The sequence below is a fragment of the Pipra filicauda genome, unplaced genomic scaffold (genome assembly GCF_003945595.2).
Source record: "Pipra filicauda isolate LSUMZ 115617 unplaced genomic scaffold, ASM394559v2 scaffold168_size1973030_pilon, whole genome shotgun sequence".
NCBI classification, from domain to species: Eukaryota; Metazoa; Chordata; class Aves; order Passeriformes; family Pipridae; genus Pipra; species Pipra filicauda.
The window spans coordinates 1,630,989-1,654,494 of NW_024104195.1; the positions used below are offsets into that span (position 1 = coordinate 1,630,989).

At 42.0% G+C, this 23,506-nt stretch overlaps 1 protein-coding gene across 2 annotated transcripts in view; it reads left to right on the forward strand.

The window, feature by feature from the left end:
- Nucleotides 1-23,506, forward strand: part of MARCHF3 (membrane associated ring-CH-type finger 3) — a 73,657-nt gene that overhangs the window by 22,232 nt on the left and 27,919 nt on the right. For both annotated transcript variants that reach the window (XM_039379457.1, XM_039379458.1), the window contains 2 exons: nt 21,676-21,784; nt 23,164-23,371. In XM_039379457.1, coding sequence (XP_039235391.1) covers nt 23,187-23,371 — 185 coding nt within the window. In that variant the 5' untranslated portion in view covers nt 21,676-21,784; nt 23,164-23,186. The remainder of the gene's footprint in view (nt 1-21,675; nt 21,785-23,163; nt 23,372-23,506) is intronic.

Consider the following 23,506-nt stretch of genomic DNA (forward strand, 5'->3'; position numbering starts at 1 on the left):
CATAGAATTTGTAATGTTTGAGACAGTGAAAGTAAAGTCAGCCACCAAATACTTGACACAAAATAGCTGATTATCAAGTGAAGAGTCAGAGAGAAACAGTTTAATAATGACTTTTGTCAGCTGGCACAAAGGAACAAAGTTTGATTGCTGTAAATTCTGTTTGTTAGGATTATTAACATTTCTAATTAGCAATTTTGTAAACTAGGTCTCCAAGCCTGTTCTGAAAGCATGCAGAATATTTGATCTTGCCAAGAGCCTATCGAGATGGCCCTCTTTTGAAGCAGTAAGATGATGATGGCCAGTGCAATGGGGCCTCACCTAACTGCAGAAAAATCTTGACCCTATTGAAATCAGTGGCAAATTTCTCCTAAAAGTCCATGGATTCAGAGCTCATCTGTAGGTGCTGGATCAGAGCATGTATTTTCTACCTATTCCAAGAGAAAGGAAGTAAGATGATGAGGCCTCAGCTAGAGTTTTAGGAAAAAGAGTTGTTGCATAGAAGAATCCGGTGAAAATTTAGATATCACCTTGGTGGCTGGATCTAGAGGATGGGTGGGGAGCTGACCACCTGCAACCTGGATGCAGCTGAGTGTGTGGAAACCGAATTAGTGCACTAAAGAATTTTTTGTTTTTGTTACTTCTGGAGAACATTTAAGGCACACGTTATCGTGTGTTGCACCACAGATACCAAAATGTCTCACACCTCCTCCAGAGCTGAGGCAGTGCTGAATCCATCACCTTAATTACAGGCTTTAGTGACAGCAACTGTGTTTGCTGGGAGACTTATTTCAAACATGAATAGCAGATGTGACAAAGTGTAAATCCAGGGCTCAATATTGGTGTTTCCCTACAGGATACAACAGCCCTGAAAGTTGCTGGCGAAATCTATGCTGAGAAGGTCACCAGGAAAGGAAAGATTTCTTTTCTTCTTTCTTCTGCTTATGTTACTTTATTGGATTTGCACATGACTCAAGTCTCTCATGGTGGGCGTGCCTCACTGTCTGCTGCTCTGCTTTGTTCCTGTCACGCACTTTACAAAAATCTGGTTTTTTTTTCTCAGTCTAGAACTTTAAAACAAGCTGTCATTGTTTTCAAGTGTTATGTGTACAATGCTGGTCTTGGGTCAGCCCAGCAGCAGCTCATAGAGACCAACCTGCTGGGCCCCATTAGGTTGCAATAAACTTTGGAAGAAAGCAAGTCTGTTGTTCTGTATCCCATTTTACTGTATGGTGCCTAGGGATGCAATTACTTAAAAAATTTGAAGCCTAAAATTAAAAATGGCATTCTTTTTGTTAACTTCAGCCGTTGTTGAAAATTAGTAAATATTTAAATATGCAATCAGGTGAAATACTGTTCCTGAGAACACATAGATTTTTTTTTTCCCCCCAAGAAAATAAAATAAAGTAAAATACATTAAATATGTGTGCTTGTCAGAAGGATAGAAAAATTGGATTACACCAGACATAGGTTTAAGGATAAATTACTGGTTGATACCGTAAAAAATACTGTAATACTAAACTTAATATTGCAGTATTAAGAATGGATGTCACATTTTTCCTTACAATTTAACTGTCAGTGATTTTTAAAAGTACTGAAAATGAAGCATAAAACTTAATTTGGCTTGAGGAAAATGCCTTTCTTACTCTGTTACTCCTTTAATTGAGAGACAATGCCAATTTCCACCAGTTAATATGTAAGGCAATAAATGTTACTGTGTTGTAAAAACAAGTTCAGGGGCTCTGTGTGAAAATCCCACTGGCTACAGCAACGTCCTATCTACAGGTCATTGCACACAGCAGCCCTGTAAATAGTGGGATAATGAGCACAGGCAGCTTGGACAAAGTGTAGTGATCCCCAGACTCACTCAAGAAATGAGTAAAAGACTCATTTCAGTCAGTTTATGACCAAATGTTAAATTTTATGGGAGGGACCCAACTTTTTCCTCTGTAAATGCTTCTCTATGGTTACATGGCAAAAAACCTTCATCATGAGTGGCCGAGGTGCCCTTTCAGGCTTACTCAGAATCGAGTGCTTTTCACAGCAGCATTATTAAAAGAAACACAATGTAGAGATGAGAAGTTTCATGAATCTGGGATTTATTCTTTGGAGTAATTAACAGTTCACTCAACTGAGTATTTGGTTATCAGTAGTGTCTGCTCTTTGTGGAAGAATAATAAAAATGGTAATAGTTGCCATTCATTTTTATTTAATAGGCTCTAAATTGTTGGTTGTCATTGCAATGCTGCTCTGCCAAGACAAAGTAATAGAAAATAACTTAGGATAATGTAATCTATAAATTACTTTCACCTGAAGAGTCTGAATAGACACTAGAAAAATAAACATTAGTTAACTGATTGGGAGGCATTTGTTTCAAAGGAAAAAAAAAGGAGGAGTAGAAAATAATGTTATTAAAGGAGAACGGAGATATCATATCATCCGGTTTTAATTATTCAGCAGTATTTTGTGGTGATTAATCATGCTGGCATTACTAAAGCAAAGACAAAGTATTTAGTCTAACACTTTGTAAAAAGATCTCTAACTGCTCAGACAGGCCCTTTTTCTTTGATTTATGCAGATCTTTACTAAGTTTTATTTTACAGAATCACACATAATCACAGACTCAATTAGGTTGGAAAAGAGCTCTGAGGGTATCAACTCCAACCTGTGAGCAAACACCACCTTGTCAACCACACTATGGCACTGAGTGCCATGTCCAGTCTCTCCTTAAACACCTCCAGGGATGGTGACTCCACCACCTCCCTGAGAAGCCCCTTTCAGTGGGACTGTCACCCTTTCTGTGAAGAAGTTCCTCCTTATGTCCATCCTAAACCTCCCCTGGCACAGCTTGAGATGTATCAACATTCCTAACAAAACAGAAGCTCGACTACTTGTGCAAGAGAGAAATCAGCTGTGCTGTTATTCGGTCATTATGCATTATGCTTATCCATAACTTTTCACTATCATATTTGTTTTTCAAAATAATGTACTGAGTGTCTTATGTAATGGTCTTCCTAGTTATGTCATGTTCACATGCCATTTCCCACAGCTCCAGTTGCTGTGAATACTCAGTGCTTGTCCCATGGAATTGCCAGCAACGTAATGTTGCTCTGGTTATTTCTGCTCTAGACTGAATGACTCTGAAACCCACAAACCACTTCTGGGATAGTGATGTGAACTCTTCTGTGTTCCGTGTTCATGTGTTTGGACAATGTTGTGGAAGCAGAGTGAGCATCTTTTTTTTCATCCCTTTTTTAAAATTTATTTTTCTTTTTTATACTGAATGAATCTGGTTTGATTTGTAAAAAAAGTGCTGAGTTTTGAGAATGAAATATCCTTGTCTAACTATTATGGCTGCGTGTGCTGCGTGTAGAGAAGCCCATTGGTTGGATGGAGCACTCTGATTCTGATGAGCTCTTTTAATTCCATTCAGTTTTACTGATTTTTTTTATGCTGGCTGTTCTATGGGAGATTTGGAGACATGTTATGCCTTGGGGCAATCTCTACAAGGCAGAGGATTGCTAGAGTGTAGGGAAATAGTCAAAGCCATGAAGTAAATCTGTGGGTCATGCAGCTTGCCAGAGGACCTTGATAAGCTGCTGCTCAGATGTTGGGTATCTTTTTAGAAGGAATACTTAAAACAAGTAGAAGGTGTGCTTTCCTTCCTGGTGTAATGTAGAAGTGGAGATGGGCACTGCTATCATTAGGCCCAGCTTTCAGGCTCATGACCGTAGAAATGTCCATGACCAGATCACTTTTTGGGAGTTTGGAATAGAGTTCCGATAGATTCAGTTGTCCAATGCTTTTTTAGATATTCTATTACATTTATATTATTCTGCCTCACTTTAGAGCAACTGTCATAAGACCACTAGACAAGTATTAAAGAATTAACACATAAAACTTGTAGATGCATCTCTGCATAAAAATACCCATGGTGGAAAAATAAGCAAGAGACAGCTCTTTTTCTTTCTGTCTTAATGATGACAGTCATGATGAATATTCAAGCGTTGCAGAAGGTAAGCCAAAGGATACAGGCAACAGGCATAAAGCTTTTATTGACTGTGATATTTATTAGGGTGTGACAGCAAACACAAATTTAATAAATACTGTTGTGAAGCTGGTAAAGTTCAGGCTGTCTGAAGCATTTTAGTTTTGGTACTTTATAGAAAGCTAATGTGTGTGTGGGAAAAATATTTCACTCCTGCAATGGGATTTCATCCTACATTTTAGCTTTTATCCAATGATGAGGTTATAGCACTGTGTAGTGGCTGCCAGTGTTCACTGAGACCGTCTTCATCATTCCTTTTGTTTCTCTCTGAAGTCCCTCTGGAGGGGCAATGTAGGGATTCATATTACAGGAAAAGTGCTGCAAAGCATTATCGGACTTGCAGTTCCTTTGATACTCTATGACACATGCGCAGTGAAGTGCTCTAATGCCATTGGTTGAAAGATCACGTGGTACAGTTTGAACATTGTCTAAATACTGCTGTCCATTCTTAATAAACTAATTCAGTTACCGCACCTACACATGTGAGTACTTGGGTTTGTGCCAAAACAAGTATACCACAGGGCAATACGAACAGCTAATTCCTGGTGTTGGGAAACAAAACACCTGCATGGCCAGTGAGGTAGGAATGTCTGGGGAGAGCAGTAGCTGGGGATAAGTTGTTCAGCTCTCCATTTCACTATTTTAGTAGAGCTGGGATTCTTACAGGTCCATGTGCAGTTCAGAGAGTTATCACCTAATAAGTTGCACACTCATAATGGGGACTGCTGCTTTGGAATGGTCAGTGTGAGGTGCTGACTTATGTCAGCATCAGTGACACGAAAGAAGATGAAATAATCCAAGGACTTTAGATTGCAGGTGAAGTGCAATAGACCTTCCTCTTTTTTTTTTTTTTTGTCATCAAAACAAAGCTCTGTTGTTCCAGTTCTCCTTGTGCTTTATCTCAACAGAGCCTGAGATAAAGAGAGGATGAACAGCATGAGGCAGGGTTGGAGCTACAGTAGTCTGCAATCCTTTCTTATCTGTGTGGTTCTTCCCAGCAGTGTGTGCGCTGCATGAGAACTTGTCTTGGCATTGCCTTGGCATCATTTTGAGGCCTTTTCGGAGTTCCCCTCCTCCATTTTCTAAGTCAAAGAAAATGTCCGTCAGCTGGAGTTGAACAATACTGATCGTTTAAATTGGGGGATCTGATCCACTAAGTGTTTAATAGTGTTGGCAATTGAAAATGCAAACTGCAGCATAACTGCTGTGGGTCCCTGCTCTTCTATAACATCCCAGTAGCAGTTCCTTTTGACTGGTGGAGGTGTACTCAGTGTAGTTTGGCAGTTGACTTTTGTCAGGACTGGAGAGACAAAACCAGAAAGCACTTCTCTGTGGCTGGCACACCATCATACTCGTGTCCCCCTCATCCAGATGCTTTACAAGCCTTTGCTGAAGACTGGGAAGATTAGTTGTATCCTAAATAACTTATGGTTTAGGTAATTGGTTTTCTGAGGACTTAAAAAATAAAAACTGTAAATCTGACACAGGGTCAGTGTTAGTTGTTTATCTCTGCTCTAGGCTGTTTATGAGAAGCATCAAATGCATTTATCTCTAAAATGCTTGAAAATAGGATGGGTGTAACATTTCATGGTTGTAACTGGAATTAGTGAATATACAGGCCTTGTTTAAGCTCTTCATATGAGGACAGGCTTACGGCTTCGTCTGTTGGGCTGCTTGAACCACCAATTTAGTCTTTAAGGTCTGATTCCCCTTGACGTCTCTCTGAAACAGAATGAAGTTACTTCTGTGGGTCCCACAGGAGACCTTATGAACTGTTACAGAGATCCTCAGGAGAGCGTGATTTTGTGACAAACTTGTGACCATCACCAAGCATATTGTTTATGATATATCCTTTCTAAAGCATGCCCAGGAAATAAGTTTCTAGTATGAGCTCTTAAGTCATATGTGAGGGAGACTGGTGCAGCAGGGGAAGGAGTTATTAATTTAGTGCGAATAGGAGTATCAGTAAAACACAGAATCAGCTTTGTTTTCTAGGACCAGTCCCTAAAGATGATCAGACCTTCAGAAGCTGAAAATTGAATCCCTTCTCTTTCTTTTCTCCTCCCAGCAAGTTGCACATCTTCTTTTTCATAACTGCTGAAGCTGTGGTTTCTCTGACTTAGTGCATGCATCTGTGCCAAGATGGGCAGGAAGATGAATGTGGGAGCTAATCTTCCCATTCCTCCTGTCCTTCTGCTTGTGCCTGTAACCTTCCAATCCATGCAGCTCAATTGCCACATAAAAGCATAGTTTCCCTTACAGCAACTTATTTTAAATTTAGACACGTTCTAAAACCTAACAGATCAAAGTATTTCAATAGCACAAGAGAAACTCATCCATAATAAAGCTCTTAAATCTCACTTCATGGCTGTAAGCTGCCTTCATTGTGCAGGAATGATTTGTCCCTCACGTATTGTGACTACAGGGTTGTGTTGCAGAGGTGTGGCAATCCTCCTTTTATGGATACATTTTGAGCTGGAAGTAATTGGCAGCCACAAGGCTGGTGTGGGCTTTCAGCTGTAACATAAAACAGAGAGTTAATTTCTAGCTGCTGTTTGACTGCCTGTCATTCAGGTGCTGCCCATATAAACAGCCAGCATTTTATACAAACCAAAAAAAGTGCAGTGGAAAAGAACAACTGGAAGTACTTCACTGGATGTTACTGTAGTAGTCTTGGTCTGCTGCCATTAGGGTTTAGAAATTAACAGGCAACTCTCTCAGTTCTTTTAAATGTTTTATATGTGCATATGTTCCTCTGGCTTTCTTGATTTCATGCTCTCATCCACTTGTTCATTTTCTTACTCATTTTACAGGTTTCACACAGAGTTTGATTTAAAAGCTTCTCTTAATGGAAGTGGAATAATGAAAAATGAGAGTGACTATGGCTCAATTTTGCCACATTTTATAAATGTCAACATGTTAAAATCAAATGATACAAGGATATCTTTATTCCAGGTCATTTGGGTTGTGATTGGCAGACCTTCCCCATTTGCTTGTTCGCATTGTGTATCAGAGAATCATAGAATCAGCCAGATTGGGAAAGATCTCCGAGATCATCAAGTCTAACCCTTGATCCAACACTGCTGTGGTTACTAGACCATGGCACTAAGTGCCACATCCTCATGGCCAGTCTTCGCGAACGAAGATTTGGGAAAGGTTATTACCCTTTGAGCCCGCGCAGTGGATTTTTTAGGTGAGACACAGTGTGCGCTGAACTGAGCCCACCCTTTAATCCTAAGGTTCATCTGCCGGGGCCGAGCGAGCTTGGACAGTGGCAGCGAGGTCCTCAGGACGTAGGTTTGTTTAGAGTGACCTTCTCTTAGATGGATGGCCTTACAGGGCTGACGAGCTCCATCTGCCCGGGGAAGTCCCCTGACCGGGAATCCAACCCGGGCCACGGCGGTGAGAGGGCCGCATCCTAACCACTAGACCACCAAGAGGCCCCCGTGCCACATCCAGTCTCATCTTAAAAACCTCCAGGGATGGTGAATCACCTCCATGGGCAGCCCATTCCAATGCCTGATTACTCTCTCTGTAAAAAATTTCTTCCTAATATCCAACCTAAACTTCCTCTAACAGGGCTTAAGACCATGCCCTCTTGTCTTACTGCTGGTTGCCTGGGAGAAGAGACCAACCCCCACCTGGCTACAACCTCCTTTCAGGGAGTTGTAGAGAGTGATGAGGTCTCCCCTGAGCCTCCTCTTCTCCAGGCTGAACAGCCCCAGCTCCCTCAGCCTCTCCTCATAGGACTTGTGCTCAAGTCCCTTCACCAGCCTCGTTGCTCTTCTCTGGACCTGCTCCAGCACCTCAATATCCTTTCTGAACTGAGGGACCCACAACTGGACACAGCCCTCCAGGTGTGGCCTCACCAGCACTGAGTACAGGGTCCTTCCCTGGTCCTGCTACTCTGTTCCTGATATAGGCCAGGATGCCATTGGCCTTCTTGGCCACCTGGGCACACTGCTGGCTCATGTTCAGCTTCCTGTCAATCCAATCTCCCAGGTCCTTTTCTGCCTGGCTGCTCTCCAGCCACTCTGTCCCCAGCCTGCAGTGCTGCAGGGGGTTGTTGTGGCCAAAGTGCAGGACCCAGCACTTGGCCTTGTTGCACCTCATCCCACTGGAATCAGACCATCTCTCCAGCTTGTCCAGGTCCCTCTGAAGAGCCCTCCTGCCTTCCAGCTGATCGACACTCCCTCCTAGCTTGGTGTCATCTGCAAATTTGCTAATGGTGGACTCAATCCCCTCATCCAGATCATCAGTAAAGATGTTCAATAGAACTGGGCCCAACACTGATCCCTAGGGGACACCACTAGTGACCAGCTGCCGACTGGATGCAGCACCGTTCACCACCACTCTGTGGGCTCAGCCCTGCAGCCAGTTCCTAACCCAGCACAGAGTGCCCCTGTCCAAGCCATGGGCTGCAGCTTTTCCAGGAGGATGCTATGGGAGATGGTGTCAGAGGCTTTGCTGAAGTCCAGGTAGACACATCCACAGCCTTCCCCGCATCCATCAGGTGGGTCACCTGACCATAAAAGGAGATCAGGTTGGTCAGACAGGACCTGCCCTTCCTAGACTTGTGCTGCCTGGGTCTGATCCCTTGTCCATCCTGTAGGTATTGTGTGATTGCACTTAGGATGATCTGCCTCATAACCTTGCCAGGCACTGAGGTCAGACTGACAGGCCTGTAGTTTCCTGGGTCCTCCTTGTAGCCCTTTTTGTGGGTCGGTGTAACATTCCCCAACTTCCAATCATTTGGGACCTCCCCAGTGAGCCAGTACTGTTTGTAAATGATGGAGAGTGGCTTGGCGAGCTCTTCTTAGGAGAGCACAGCATGGTCAGGAATATGAGCAGGTATGTTTTTTTCCTCCCTAAGACCTGAAGACACAAATGATTCAGTTGCCACCTTCCATTTGCACATTCACACACAAAAATAAACAAGTGAAATTTGGACTCCCTCATCTCCTATGCTGCCCTGTTGCAGTTAGTTGTCTTTGTTAAGCATCAGGCTCCTGTTGTTTTGCTTTTGACAAGACACCTGAGTGCGTGGGTTGACGACGGACAAAGATGCACTCAGACAGCAAGTTGGCAGGCAAGGATTTTATTATAAACAAACTTGGTTTTTTTATCCACATCTCCTCTGTCCACACACCTGTATCTCATCTCTAATTGGTTTCTAGCTTCTGTGCACGTGCCCCATCTCCTCTCCTGACAGGTTGCCAGTCTCTCTTCTCATGTCCAAACACATTCCTCTATCTGCAGCTGTTTTTCTTCTTTTTCTCACACTTTCTTCCTTAATGATGTTTTACTTGTTCTTTTGCCAGGCTACAGCTGTAGCTCAAGGTCAAAGCTGCCCGTGGCCTAACCATCCTCCACAGTGGGTCTGGTGGGGACCAAGTTTGTTCAGTATTTTGGGGCTGAAACAGTCAATTTCCTGTCTCTGTTTTAGTTTTTTTCAGATCTGCTTGGCAGTTGTGATCTGATGGCTCTATGCAATGAGATAGATAAATCTGAGTTTCTGGGAACACTTGGTCACAAATACTTATCCATAATTAATTCATCCACTGGCTGTATCAGCAGCTGGGAATGTAATGTGCTTGAAGCAGATACTGACTCTCAGAAAGTCCAGATCTCACAAACATTAGAGGCATATATGTGTTTTAGTTATTGCAAGGATGGGACTGTTCAGCTTTGGAGAAGAGCTGAGGAGGGGTTGGAACAAGGCTTTGGATTACTTGCAGTTCATTTTTCTCACTCTTTTGATGCAGTGTTCCACACTAGGGCTACAAATATACTGTACATCTGGAGGATATTACATAGAAAATCATGTCAAGAGCATTAATATATATATTTTTAGAATGATGTGATATCAGGAAATCATTCTGTTTCTGTAGCTCTGGTAAGAGATAGATTAGGAGTTAGAAAGGAAGGAAAGTTGTTGGAGGATGTAATCTTTCTAACAAAAACATTGAGCATTCATTTGATGGAAAATTGAACAAATTTAAGGGCAATTATAACTACTGAGAACAATGCCTAGATGGTATGAAGAATGTAATTAACCTTTGTCAATGCAGCAGTCTCAAAATGATGAGACAAAAATTCACCAAGACTCACTAGTTTACTAAGATCTTTATACATAAAGTGATCTGTTTTTTGACATCAGTATCAATATTATTATAAAATATTTATGGAAAAAAAATTGAGACCCAGAAGCAACCACTCAAAAATGCTCTAGTCAATGGCAAGAAAGGTAAAAGTGATGGAGATAGTCTAACATAAAACAAAAAATGATTGACTCATACAAATTACAGGGTGAAAAATGATCTTTCTAGCAATAGGGAGAAGCTATGAGACATAGTACCAAATGAGGAAATTTGTTTCAGTGTTTCCCTCTAACAGGGTATAATTCCTGCCAGGCTACTAAACCTTGGGAGGCCATTAAACTGATAATGAAGTGCCATGCTAAAAATAATCACTCTGCTTTTTTCCAGTTGCCAGAACCAGCAGAATCATCTGTATACTCAATTTACTACTGAGTTTGAGACATCTCTGTGTAGAAGCCTCCTGAGATGAGAAGTGTCATCTTTTCTCTGTCACTCAAGGCAGAGTTCCGTGCTCATCATGTACTAAATAAGGAGATAGGATTGGGAACTAGTCATTTGATCTTGCATGTCTGCTCACCATGTTTGGATTACCATTAAGTGTGCTTTAAAAGCTTAAACCTGAGCATTAAGTGAACCAAGGAAGGTGCTCTGCATAGACAATGTGATGTGCTTGTTTATTCTACTAAATAGTGTATAGTTTTATGGGACCCCTTTGAAGCCAGATCCTCAAACTTTACATTTCATGTAAAGCAATGCCAGGAGGGCAAGTCTTGTCCCTCTTGGGAACTACAGAATCTTTAATTGCTTGTTTTCTAAGATTTTATAATGTTTTGGAGGGAGAAGTAGGTTGGCAAAAGGCATTGCTAAAGGCAAATAATTTCTTTATCTTAGTTTCTGCTTCTGGCTGTTCACAACATCTCCAGAAACACCAGAATTTTGCAGCCCCCAAGGTAAAAACTTGGAGCTCTTTAGTTATTTTGCCCTTTGGCAACAATTAATTTCACATAGATTCATCTGCAACGGAGTCAGCCAAGTTCTAGTGTTTCTATGTTCCTGGATGCTTTCTGTGCCATCAGTGATGCTTTATGATATGCAAAGTGGTATAAATGTGTGAAAATGTTTTGATGAGACGTAAGTGAATTTACAATATGATTCTGGTTTAAAAGTGTGGCTGGAGGAATATCCAATCATCACATTTTCAGAGCCAGTGGGACTTGGCCCTGGTGTTCAGGGCAATCCCTGGGATCAGTCCAGGCTGGGGATGAGCTGCCCTGGGGAGAAGGACTTGGGGGTGCTGGTGGGGGAGAGGCTGGACATGGCCCAGCACAGAAACCCCCCATGCTCTGGGCTGATCCCACAGCATGGGCAGCAGGGCAGGGGGGAATTCTGCCCCTCTGCCTCCTCAGGTGAGACCCCACCTGCAGAGCTGCCTCCAACCCTGGGGGCCCAGCACAGCAAGGACATGGAGCTGCTGGAGCAAATCCAGAGGAGGCACCAAAAGGAATTAATATGCAGTATATATTGGTTGTGGGGCTGAATATTTACTGTACATAGATGAATGTTGTCCCTTTAGATATGGGTATGTGTTGATTTTTTAACTGTGTTTTGGCCAAAGTAATCTAAGTAAATTATTTCATGATTGTAAACTGTAGTGTATCCCTGTGAAGTATGAGCATGAAGCCTGATCCAAGAGACATTGAGAGAGCTGTTTCAAGGCATTCATAATTAACAACAGCACGTTTCTTATATTACTCTTCAGAAGTAACATTACTTACTTATTATATTACTCTGTCAGGAAGTTAAGAAATAAATTTTGCTCAAGGATCTGGGACTTGCTACCTCTGGGTGCAATTTTCTAGACTAGTAATAGCACACTGAAAATTTCTGCAGCTCTAGAAAACATTTGATGGAGATCACAACCAGTGTTAACTTAATGATAGGGGACCAAAATCAGGCTACAATGGCTAGCAAGGAATTTTACCAATTGAGAGAGCTATATCAGGTAAACTATGCTGTACATGTAGCCCCTTGTAGTAGTTTAGTCTAGGCCTTCCTTGGTGACCAGTTTGTAACGAAGGAAGTGCCCATATTACCCGGTATTCCGTACGATTTTTACGTAAGGCAGGAGTATAAGAAGAAAGGAGGAAAGGTCTTCGCTCTCTTTCCTTCCGGCGGCTTTGGAGGTGCAGACTCCCTGCTATTAAGTCTGTTGTGTTGGGGAGTGAGGCCTGGTAAGGTTGTCCCAAGGAGAGTAGTAAGATATTCTTTTGCTAATTCTTTTAGTTGCTAGATTTTGGGCTATTGATCCTGTATATTTTATTTTGGTTTTGTTCCTTTTTTTTTCCTTCCCCCTTCCCTTTCCCTTTTCCCTTGGAGTTGTGCATGGTATTTCAACTGTACATAGCTGTATATGTCATAAATACATTTATTTTCATATAAGTTTGGCTAGTTTGGATTTTTCATAGTTTTTTATTTTAGCACTGAGCTGAGGGTATTTTGGTGTTGGGTCTGGGATTTGGTGGGGAGCCAAGTGAAACTTAGAAGCCCCTGAAGGAAGAGGCAGCAATGGTGCAACTTAGACAATAGTTATTATACTACTGCAAAGTTAAAATAGTCCTGTGCCAAGTGTATCATGGGTATGGAAGAAATTCTGCATCTCATGGTTAATTTCAGTGCAGAAGCCACAGTAACACAGAGAGTAACATCCCAACTGACATCAGCACCCCCTCCAAACTTCCCTTGCCTTTATTTTTCATTTTATTAAGGCTAACACCTAGTTCACTTCTAAATCTTGTAGTTTTTCTTGTTGGTATTTCTCTTGGATTTGGACAAGGAGAATAATGTTGTCCAGTCCAATTTGGTCTTTGCCATTTTGAATTGTGGTTCTCATTCACTAGTGCAGCATTTTGGTAATTTGCTTGAAGGTTACCGAAAATAAGTTGAATTTTATATGCTTTATTTTGCAGCAATTATTTTTCCTTTCCATGTCTGCATGTCAGATCTGACTTGTTTGACTAATGCCAAGTTCATTTGACAATGACTAAAAGCATTCTTGGTGTGCTTGATGCTGGATAAGGAATGGGACTTTCCAGTCCTTGTAGCATATAGTTTTACATAACACGTCATATATGCATGTAAAACTAGATAGTGTAGGGAGTTATCACTGGTTTTAATTAACTCACAGTATTCCCATGTGTTTGTCACCTGCGGACTAAAGTGCAAGTCTTGGAGTTCAAGAACTCAAATTCGAGTTCAGGGAGAAATCTTTATGTAAACATTGTAGAAACTCATGGAGTTTGCACTTTGCTCAAGCTGAGAGAAATACACTAATATGAGAACAGAAAGAGTTTATCTTCTTGTGTGAAGGCAAATGCTTTTGTCTGAAGGGTAAAAAGAGGAAAGGGAAAGGAATAGACCTGCGTTTTGATGCATTTTGATTTTTGAAAAGTTTTGTTCTTTTTCAAACAATATTTTTGGAAGAGAAATTCCCTCATCAATAGACATCAAAAGTTCAGCAATTGCCAACTAAAACACAAAATAAAATAATACAAAGTAAATTCTCTTTAGTGAAGGGAAAGAGGCTTGTTAGATGGCACCTTCAGAAACACATGAGGTGGTCACACAGTTTTAGAATAAGCAAAAGCATATATTGTACATGTAAATATGTTTGTTTGGGACATGCTTTGCAAAGCATCACATACAAGTGCAGTTTCATGTATTTGCGGACTACCATCAGCTGATTCATTGCTGAATAAAACATTAGGCTTGAATCTACCCCATGGAGTTCTCAGTCTCATTGTATCAGGGGAAGGAGAGGTAGAAGTCTTCTGATTGTACTTGATACACCCAGGCTTCAATACAAAGTACCAGAAGATGCTTCTACTTATGCAGGTACCTTGCAGAGAGCACTCCTGGAAGGCTTCGCAGGGCAAGATGCTTGGGATGCATCACATAGAAAGGGAAGGAGTGCTCTGTACAGGAAATAAATATTAATATTAAATTTTTAAGCAGATGAGGACTAAGAAAAATAAATTAATATGAAGCAATCTGACTGATTTCAGGTTAAATTTCAGTACATTAAAACAAAGGTATTCAGGGTGTGATAATAATCTTTATTTTTGGTTCAAAACTGAAATAATAAGGAGAAGTTATATTCATTGAGCTTCTAATGGAAGGTTTTGTTATCAAATGCAAGACTGATGTAGGCAATATTGCTGAACTCTAGAATGAAAATATAGAGCTGTCAAAAAGAGAAGTGTTTTCAATTTTCTACTTTCTACTTTTCTACTTTTTAATTTGAAAGGGGGTTTAATATCTTTTCTAACTTTCATACATTGACATGCTTTTCCATCAACAGCGAAAAGTATAAACATGATAATTGTAATAAGATTATATTTGTGTGTAGTATTGACTGCAAGAGCTCAAAGAATCAAATATTCTAAAAGTGTGCAAATAATTGACTTAGTAATGATGAACAAAAGAATCAGCATTTCAGTCGAGCCATCTGTGGAAATACTGTGGTCACATTTCTTCACGTGTCCACCATTAATAATTAAAAATATTTTGCTTTTTGCTGGCTCTTTTTGCCCTGCAGTTCTCAGGCTCTTGCCAGCACTCCTCATGTCCTCTGTCGTTCAAGCTCCTGTACAGACAAGTTGCTTGGTCACAGTCCCACTAAAAATCTATGCAGACTTTACCACTGTGAGCCATGAAAAACCACGGGCTAAAAAACCGATCCCATTGTCAAAGGATTAATTTGTACAAGCTTTACATGAATGAGAATTAATTACTAAACCCCAGGCATGAGGCTAAGCAGTATTTTACACCTTTTGCAGTTTAAGCAAGTCATTTTTAGCTTGACTTTACCTGGTCAGGAAGAATCATTTGAATTCAGCTGATGTTTACCCCAGTGAGTAGGAAATAAAGAAGAGTTAGAGATTTATTATGTGGGACAGGGCAATAATTCATATGATGTTTGCAGCCCCCCTTTCAGCCTTGCAGTGGAAATGGGAAGAGTTATTTTTGCATGTTCTTTCAGAATGTTCTCTTCAGAACAAAGTACTTGATGATTAGAGTTGAATCCTGGCTTTAAGGGACTTGACATGGGATTCCTTGTCCTTCAGCACTTGTTGAGAACAAATTAAATTCTCATCTTACAGGTTTTAGGCCAGGAAGTAAATATGCAAATCTGGCATTTGGTTACAAAATCTGCTTGTCTCATCTGTATAAGGTGACCTAATTTAGAGAATCTAGAACCTTCTAATGTAAAAAAACAAGCTTCTGGGCCTTTTAACTTATAAACTTTCAGCATATAAGTAGATACTAATTCATTCACTGCATTTTGGTGCTTAAATGTGAAAACACTGTGGTTTAAGCCACATCCTGGGATGACACAAGACATAAATTAATTACTAGGAAACAGCGATTCAGGGCAATGCCAACCCCACACCCCTGTGGGGGAAGCCACCCTTCAGATTCATTCTGGGTCAGACTTTGGGAACCACACTGGTTTTGTGGGAAGGCGGACTTCCAAGTTCATACTCGCCAATGAAAAGAAATGGGGGACAGCACTATCCCAGCACTTAGCGTAATTCTGGCAGTAATGATCATTTTATGGCCTTAGACTTGGTCTTTTAACAAAGGCAGCTTTGGGGTTCTGCTGGCAGGTTAACTCACGCCCTTGTGGCGGCAACCTGTGGAGGGTTGGTGTGACTCCCCAGGTACAGCCAGTACCAGGCTGGCAGGAGGGAAGGGACCTGTCTGGGGGAAGCTTTGTCCCATTGTCTCTCAAAACTGTCCAATAAATGGGGCCAGAATAAGCAGGAAGTTTGTGGGCAGGAGTGGGGAAAGAAGACAGTGGGGTTCTCAGGTAGATGTGGCAGTGGAAAAATGGGAATTTAGGAACATGTTAGGTTGAGCACCTTCCTCCATTTGCAGGGATTCTGCATGAGTATGTAGTTGCCCAGACATAGGTGCAAACAAGCCTTGGCCTCCAGCTTTCTCAGCTGAGGAAGCCTAGTAAAGAGATGTTATGTACTGACAAATGGACTAGTGGAGATTGGGTAAAGAAGATAGAAAATTCTTAATCATTTTGACTCCTCCACTCCAGGTTTCAGCAAAACTACTACATCATTCCTTGTAGCAGTGAATCTGATGAGAAACTTGTTTAAACATGTCTTTAAATGGCTCTTTGTGGTCCCTTTGCAAACACGTGTTTCTTCTTCCCAACACCCCCCCACAGCAACTGTTATCTCCCATGCAGGAATGTCCTGGGAAGGTGTCCTGAGGTGTCCCATTGGTCCTTTGTTTAACCCCTTCCTATTGGCTGTTGACCCTTTACCTGATGGTTTCTTTTGTGTGACCCTGAACTTGTGATTGGTTCCCCTTTGACCCTCCTAAAAGCCTTATAAACCCCTTCCCAACAATAAACTCCCTCTTGCCTCCTCTCCACGCCGGTGTGCTGTCTCTGTGCCCTGCCATGGAGCCACGTGGGTGGTGGGGGGAGGGGAGGGCACCTCTCCCCTCCAGGCTCAGGGCCTGAAAAACCCTGTCGCTGGAGTCCCCTTTCCCCGTCCCTCAAGACGTCGGAAATGGTTCATCAGACGGAGAAGGAACTAGAGCTGGGCTCCCCCACGTCGTGGGTGGGGAAAGGGATCCAGAATTCCTCACTGAGGATGCTTATTTTGGAACAGTGTCTCTTTAGTACCACCTTTTACAGGGTAACCTTTACCACTCACACTCCTGTCCTCCTTACCTAAGGCATTTGGGCACAGTGCACAGGATGTCACTCAGTGTTTGGAAGCCAGCATATAAGAAACACTCATCTATGATTATGCTTAGTAAGGGTGCAGTAAAGCACATTAGGCTGTTTTATTTATTCCTATGTTCTACCAGTTTCTGTAGACACGTGTAATTCATTTATGCAAAGGGAAGTTGTGGAAAGTCTGGTTTTCTGCAGCTCACGTTGCTCCAGAGAACCTTGCACCAGCTTTTTCAACTCAGGGGTGGGGGGAATCCACTGTCTTGCATTCCAGCTTCTGTGAGGGAATCCATTTCTGCTAGAAAAGTCTAATACTAGAAAAGAAAAGGTATATGTTTCCTTGTACTTTGAAAGAAACTATCATTACTATTTCCAGATAAGTTGTAAGTAAGCCATATTTATATCCTCTCTTTTTTCTTATTGATGCAAGACTAAATTGCTATGAGCACAACTACTTATGTATTTATCACGTGGCATCTTTCATTACAACAACCAAAAAAAGAAAAGAAAAAAAAAATCTAAGGAAATGACCCAAGTTAGTGGCTGTGCAGACATATAAAGCAATTTATTCAAGTCCACAGTGCCAAATATGTAGTTGATTGCGCTCATGGTGAAGTGGTTTAAGTTCAGTACATAGCAAAACCCCATTGATTTATGGGTGGGCAGTGAAGTTTTAAATGCATGGGCAGACTCTTAAGGACTGTTCATGCTAAACTGCTTTGTGCCTCAGACTAGCACTCAGTTCTTTGATGTGCTTGTTTATAAAATTGCACTTTGCATGCAACCTACTGCACAGTAGGTTTTAAAAGGTCCTGGAGCTGTCTGCAGTGACACTACCTGAATAGAAAATGCTACCTACAGCATGAAAAATTAATAAAATGTGGGCTGAAACAGAGTAAAATTGCTTAATATCAGTGGGATTTGTGCTACTTTCTATATGTTGAAGTGCTTTAATGTGAAATGTCTCCTGCTCAAATGGTGAACAATTACTACATTTTCTTCTTGCACCATTCGGTTGTCTCTCATAGCTCCTTGGGAGATTGTGGTGGTGTAATTGTTGCAGAATGAATGCTGTTGACTAGGTTATATGGATCCTTAACAAAAATTTTCTCCAGCCTCTTCCACCTGTCACCATGTTCGAGAACTACTGTGTCCTGATGCTGCCTCTGTCACTGGGGGCTTAATGCCAGTGAGGGCTTTACATCTCCATAATGAACAGGTTAAGCAGCATCTTACATGTCTTGTATATACTAAGCCACATGTGACTGTCAGATACAGGAATTCATCTTCTCAAGTTGCAGGAATTAATTTCTTGCTTTGGAGGACTTAGGGGTCTTCAGGTGCACATCCTGTGGACTTAAGATATTTTTTACTCAGAATTACTGCACCTTTTTATTTTCTTTATTTTTTAGCAAGCAGGAGCAAATGTACTAATTGCGCTGATCCTTAGATGCTAGGAATTTCCCATTAGGAGTTCTGGCCTTAGCTGCTATTCTTACTTCAAAGGACAACCCTGGTACAGACACACACAGGATCATGCAACAGAACTGGAACTGAGTCCAGATAAAAAAGTACAAGTTGCTGATGAGTTGGGTGTCTTGGGGAAGCAAATGCAGAAAGGACAGGACATGGCTATGAGTGCCAGAGGCGACAGGGGCAGCAGCTCAAGATCCCAGGTTGTGCCTGCTCTTCAGGCATCTCCCACGGCACAGGGTTCCTAAGTTGCAATGATCAGCTGACAGTTGCCAGCTGATTTTTAAGAAACTGAAAAATCTAAAAAAAATTATGGATCTATCCCCCATGTTGGTGAACAGCATCTAGGGCTACAACTGGAACTGCCAGTTACTCCACTAGTTCCCTTACTCAGTAGCTCCAGTGTGATTGAAACCAGGAGGGGATCCTTGAAGCTCTTTGTGGTGGATTGTGGAGCAAAGAGTCAAGAAATATTTAAAACAATCCCATTATGAGTGTCTTGGACATGATGCACAGAAAATTTCATGTCTGTCAGAGTTACTAAAATAGGATTTTAGCAGGTGTCCTGGGGATTCCTGCTCCTTTAGAAAGGTTCTGTCTGTCCCATCTTCACAGTACTTCGCTTCATTTCCTGTAGCAGCAGGGTCTTTATACGATAAAGAATGCAGTCCACTCTTTGTGAGGTGAAAATCAAAGAGACTGTATTCAAACTTCGCGCTCCCTTTTATCCCCTAAAACCATGTGACCTTGTAACCAATGGGGTTGTCCATCTAGGCACATGCTCCCTTGGGCTTCTCTGCCCCGGTATGTCCCCCATACCTTTGGACACGCCTCCTACAATTTCCTAGTAGGTAAAAAACTAGGAAGTTTCACGGTACTCTGGAGTTGAGACTTTTGGTTCTTCTTTTGCATTTTCCAGTGGGAAGGGGAAGCTGAGGACCACACAGCAAGTCATCCAGTCACTGCAATGCATGTTTTAGTCTCTGGAGCATCTTAATGTACTTGCAGTGGGATGTGCCTTAGTCACTATTAGCTTATCTGCCTAAGTGTTTAACTTCTGAGAGGTTTTCCAACCAGTCCTGCCTTCTGTCCTGCTATAACTAAACCCATAACAGTAGTTTAATTAAACCATGGGTCTTCTGTGCATAGTAATTTTTCTCTAAGGATCATGCGAAGTGCAGATAGTTGGAAGATGGATGTGCTTCATATTGTTGGAAGAGCTGAAATTGGAGAGTCACTCTAAAAGAGAGAATTTTTCAACACCCAGAAGAAAATCATAGAATCATAGAATCACAGAATCAGCTGGATTGGAAAAGACCACCGAGATCATCAAGTCCAACCCTTGATCCAACACTGCCATGGTTACTAGACCATGGCACTAAGTGCCACATCCAGTCTCATCTTAAAAACCTCCAGGGACGGTGAATCCACCATCTCTGTGGGCAGCCCATTCCAATGCCTGATTACTCTCTGTAAAGAATTTCTTCCTAATATCCAACCTAAATTTCCCCTGGCAGAGCTTAAGACCGTAAATCTTGTGTCATGGAAGTGAGAAGAGGACGTCAGAGACTGGTACCAAAGGCAAAACAGAAAAACAAGAACAGGGAAAGATCTGATTTAAATATTACAGCAGTAGGGTAATCTTAGATTTTGTGTAGAAAGAGATGTGCAAAATGAGTGGGTGTAGTGACACAGAAAAGAAACAAAAAGAGCTAATTACTAGATTTCTTCAAATATTCATTCATCGTACCAAATCCAGCCACTTTTCTTTTAATTTTCTGGCATCTGAAATAAATATTGGTATTCTGGCTTCCCCAATTAAATATTGCATCACTTCATAAATACTGCTAAACACATCTTCCTGGTTTTCTTCTTTTTTTTGCTCTCTCCTATTATGGTATTTTTGACAGATTTCCACCTCTTTCAGGTGCAAAACATTTTGACAGAACATAATACATACACATGGGTAAATACTGATGTTGGGGTTTAGTGGCAGGTAAAATTTACAACTACTTAATGACAGCTTTGGCTTCAGATTTGTTTAGGATCTCTGTACTTCTCAGTACAATTAATTTTCATAATTTATCATGGGCTTTGGTATTTAAGCACATATTATTTAATTCTATAATTGTATTACTTTTCAGGGACACACACTGATTTAGTGTGAAAATAGTTCTTCTGAAATCAGAAAAATATGTTGTAACTTCTAAATTTCTTTTAAAAAAAGAATAAAGTAGAAAGTGTTTATGCGTATTTGCTTTGCCAGTGTGGGATATCAAATGCATTATTGCATGCAGAAGTTTGAATTAACATCCTTGCTGAGATATAGCTACATTATTTCTCATGTGCTTTAAAGCTTTGCATTTAGTTGCTCTTCTGATGATTCAGCAAGTGCTTAAACTCAGCAAATGATTGATGGATGTGTTTGTAAAGGCTTGGATGATCACTTTATACAAAATTATAAACCTGCTGTTGTACTTAATGAGGTCAGTGAAGCAATCAGAAAAAAAATATATAATTCTGTAGCATGGGTCTGTAAGCATGATACTTCTTAGGCTTTTTAAGTTTAATGAAGCAGCTACTCAGCTGCTGAATATTCTTGTCAAACAGTCTCAGCATGGATTTTAAAACTAAAATGTTGCTGAATATTATGGTCTCCTTGGAGAGTCCCTGGCTCTTATTCCAGTTAAAAAGTCTGAATTTTTTATATGTTAATGGTTTTGAAATCAGCCATTTGCTTCCTTTTCATTGTAAATGAGGCCTGGAGTCTGATTTCCTTCCCTATTCTCTGAATGCTGTATCCTCATCAGCGGTCTCAGTTCACTTTCTGGGGTATGTGTGGTTTGAAAATAGCTAAAATAATCCTGTAAAACAAACACTTTGCCAAGCATTTTCCCATTTTAGATGCCTTTCTAAGAATATGAGTCCCTGTGTGAAAATTTGCATGGTACAACTGAGCCAGTACCCACATCAGTCCTACAAAATCTTACTGCCAGAAACTTCCATTCAGGGAGCTTCTGAAGGTTAGCACTATTACTCAAATCCAATGAAGTCAAATTACAAGGTTTCTTTTAAGCCCCAGAGAAACACTACTGTTTAAAGGAGTTTATTAATGTTTAGTTCTCAACTGCAGTGCTGGTACTACACTGTGGTGTGACTGTGGTATTCGATGCAAAATGCGTTTGAGGGTTAAACTCTGCAACATATGAATATCTAGTTGTAACTTGCAAAGTTTACATGTGACTGTAGCCAAGTGTCTCAAGGCATGCTAGGAAGTCTTTTCCTCCCTTTTGCAGAGGGATTAACCCACCCTGTACAAATGCTGACCTGAAGAGGAATCCTGCAGGAACACAGCCTGTGGAACCATGCAGCTTCCCCTCGCCTAGCCAGGAACATCCTACCAAGGTATCAGGAATTTACATTCCCAGGCTCTTTGTGAGCATAACCCTTCCTTTCCAATTACCACAAGTGAAAGTGCCATACAAAACACATGTTAAAGAGCAAAGCAGAGAAGAAACAAACTAGCTAGCTGTGATTTCTACCTCACCTTGTGGCATAAATTACCACTGCGTGCAGGCTGTTATTAAGCAGGTCTGTGTGACTAAAGCCCTACACAGGAATAATTGCCAGGTCTGCGCTCTGCTGTGGGCTGGTGATAGAAGACACTAAGCACCAGTGGAGTGTTTTCAGAGAGGATCTGAAGTGCATCAGCCATTCTCTCCTCCAATACATAACTCTTCCTGTTGGCAGACTGTGGCAGCCTTTAAACTGTGTCTTAGTTTAACAAGATTACAATTTAAAAATTAAGAGACTTCGGATGGAAGTGCGAAAGAGGAAAAAAAAAAACAGCTTTTTATTAACAAAATCTGAATACACGACAAATGGTGCAATCAAAAACCTTCAGAGGAAACAAAACAAAGTCCCAGTTCCCCAGGTGGGAGGGAGAAAGACGCGGCAACCCTGGGGGGGCGGTGGGGGTGGTTGGGGGGAAATGCAGGACTATAGCTGCTCGCAGCCCTGTGCACTGGCAGTCAGGAATGAAGGATTCCTTTTTCCCACAGGCAGTCTTGAAAGCAGAATACCTCCCTCCGAGATGGGTCGGTCTCTCTCTCTCTGCCATTCTCTGCGAGGTGTCCCGTGCGGAAAAACTCTTCCTCTCGGGAAAAGAGAACGAGGCAGCCAAAAACTGGGCTCCTGCTCTGTCCGGTCCCAGACCAAACCCCAAAAGCCCTTGAACAAAGGAGTTCCCAGCTGTCTCTGCGGTCACCGTGCTTTCCCGTGAGCCCTTCTCCTCTCCCCGCCCCTGTGCTGCCCCGCACGTGCGGTCCTGCTCTGCTCCCATCCCCTCCCTGACTACCCCCCGTCCTGGAAGAAACAGATGGCGGGGGTGGGGGGAGGACACGGGGACGGCACCCTAGGGAAAAAAAGAAAATTCCAACATCTCTTTTCAAACCTATGACAAGCTAAAAAGGGCACAAGTAAAGATTGTATAGTCCTTTGAAACATTTCAAAGGCGAGGGAGTGACAAATGGTTCAGTCTTTCCATTTATCGCTTGTGACCTTAGGAGTCTGCAGAGGGAAAAAAAAAGCAGCAGAGAGCTCTGTCTTGCTGTGTCTGAGATGGACAGACTGTTTTTCAGTGTCACATAATGTTTTAAGCTGCCGAGCAGGCTTCAGGAGTCTGGGGCAGGGAGCTAGGAATGTTTCTGCTCACAGGGGAAGCAGACAGGGATTGACGTGCCCTTTGCCCCCCACACCACCACCCTGTTCTCCCTCTTGCCCAGATGGGGACCCTCTGCCCAGCGCCATGAGGACGAGCCGCTGCAGTCACCTGCCAGGAGTCCCACCAGAGCACCCACTGGCTCCTGTGGGCAAGGCCCTGCCTGGTGGCAGCGGTGCCCCAGCCAGCAGCTGCCCTCAGTATGTCATGCAGGTGTCGTCCAAAGATGGGCAGCTGCTCTCCTCCGTCGTGAGGACGCTTGTGACACAGAGGTACGTGGGGACAGTAAATTGGGATGGGCCCTTCCCTACTGGATGCACCTTCCACAGCTGCTGCTGTGAGCCCAGTGGGAGCCTGAAGGAAAGATGTGCTGTGCTTCATGAAACATTACCACAATGCACTTGTCA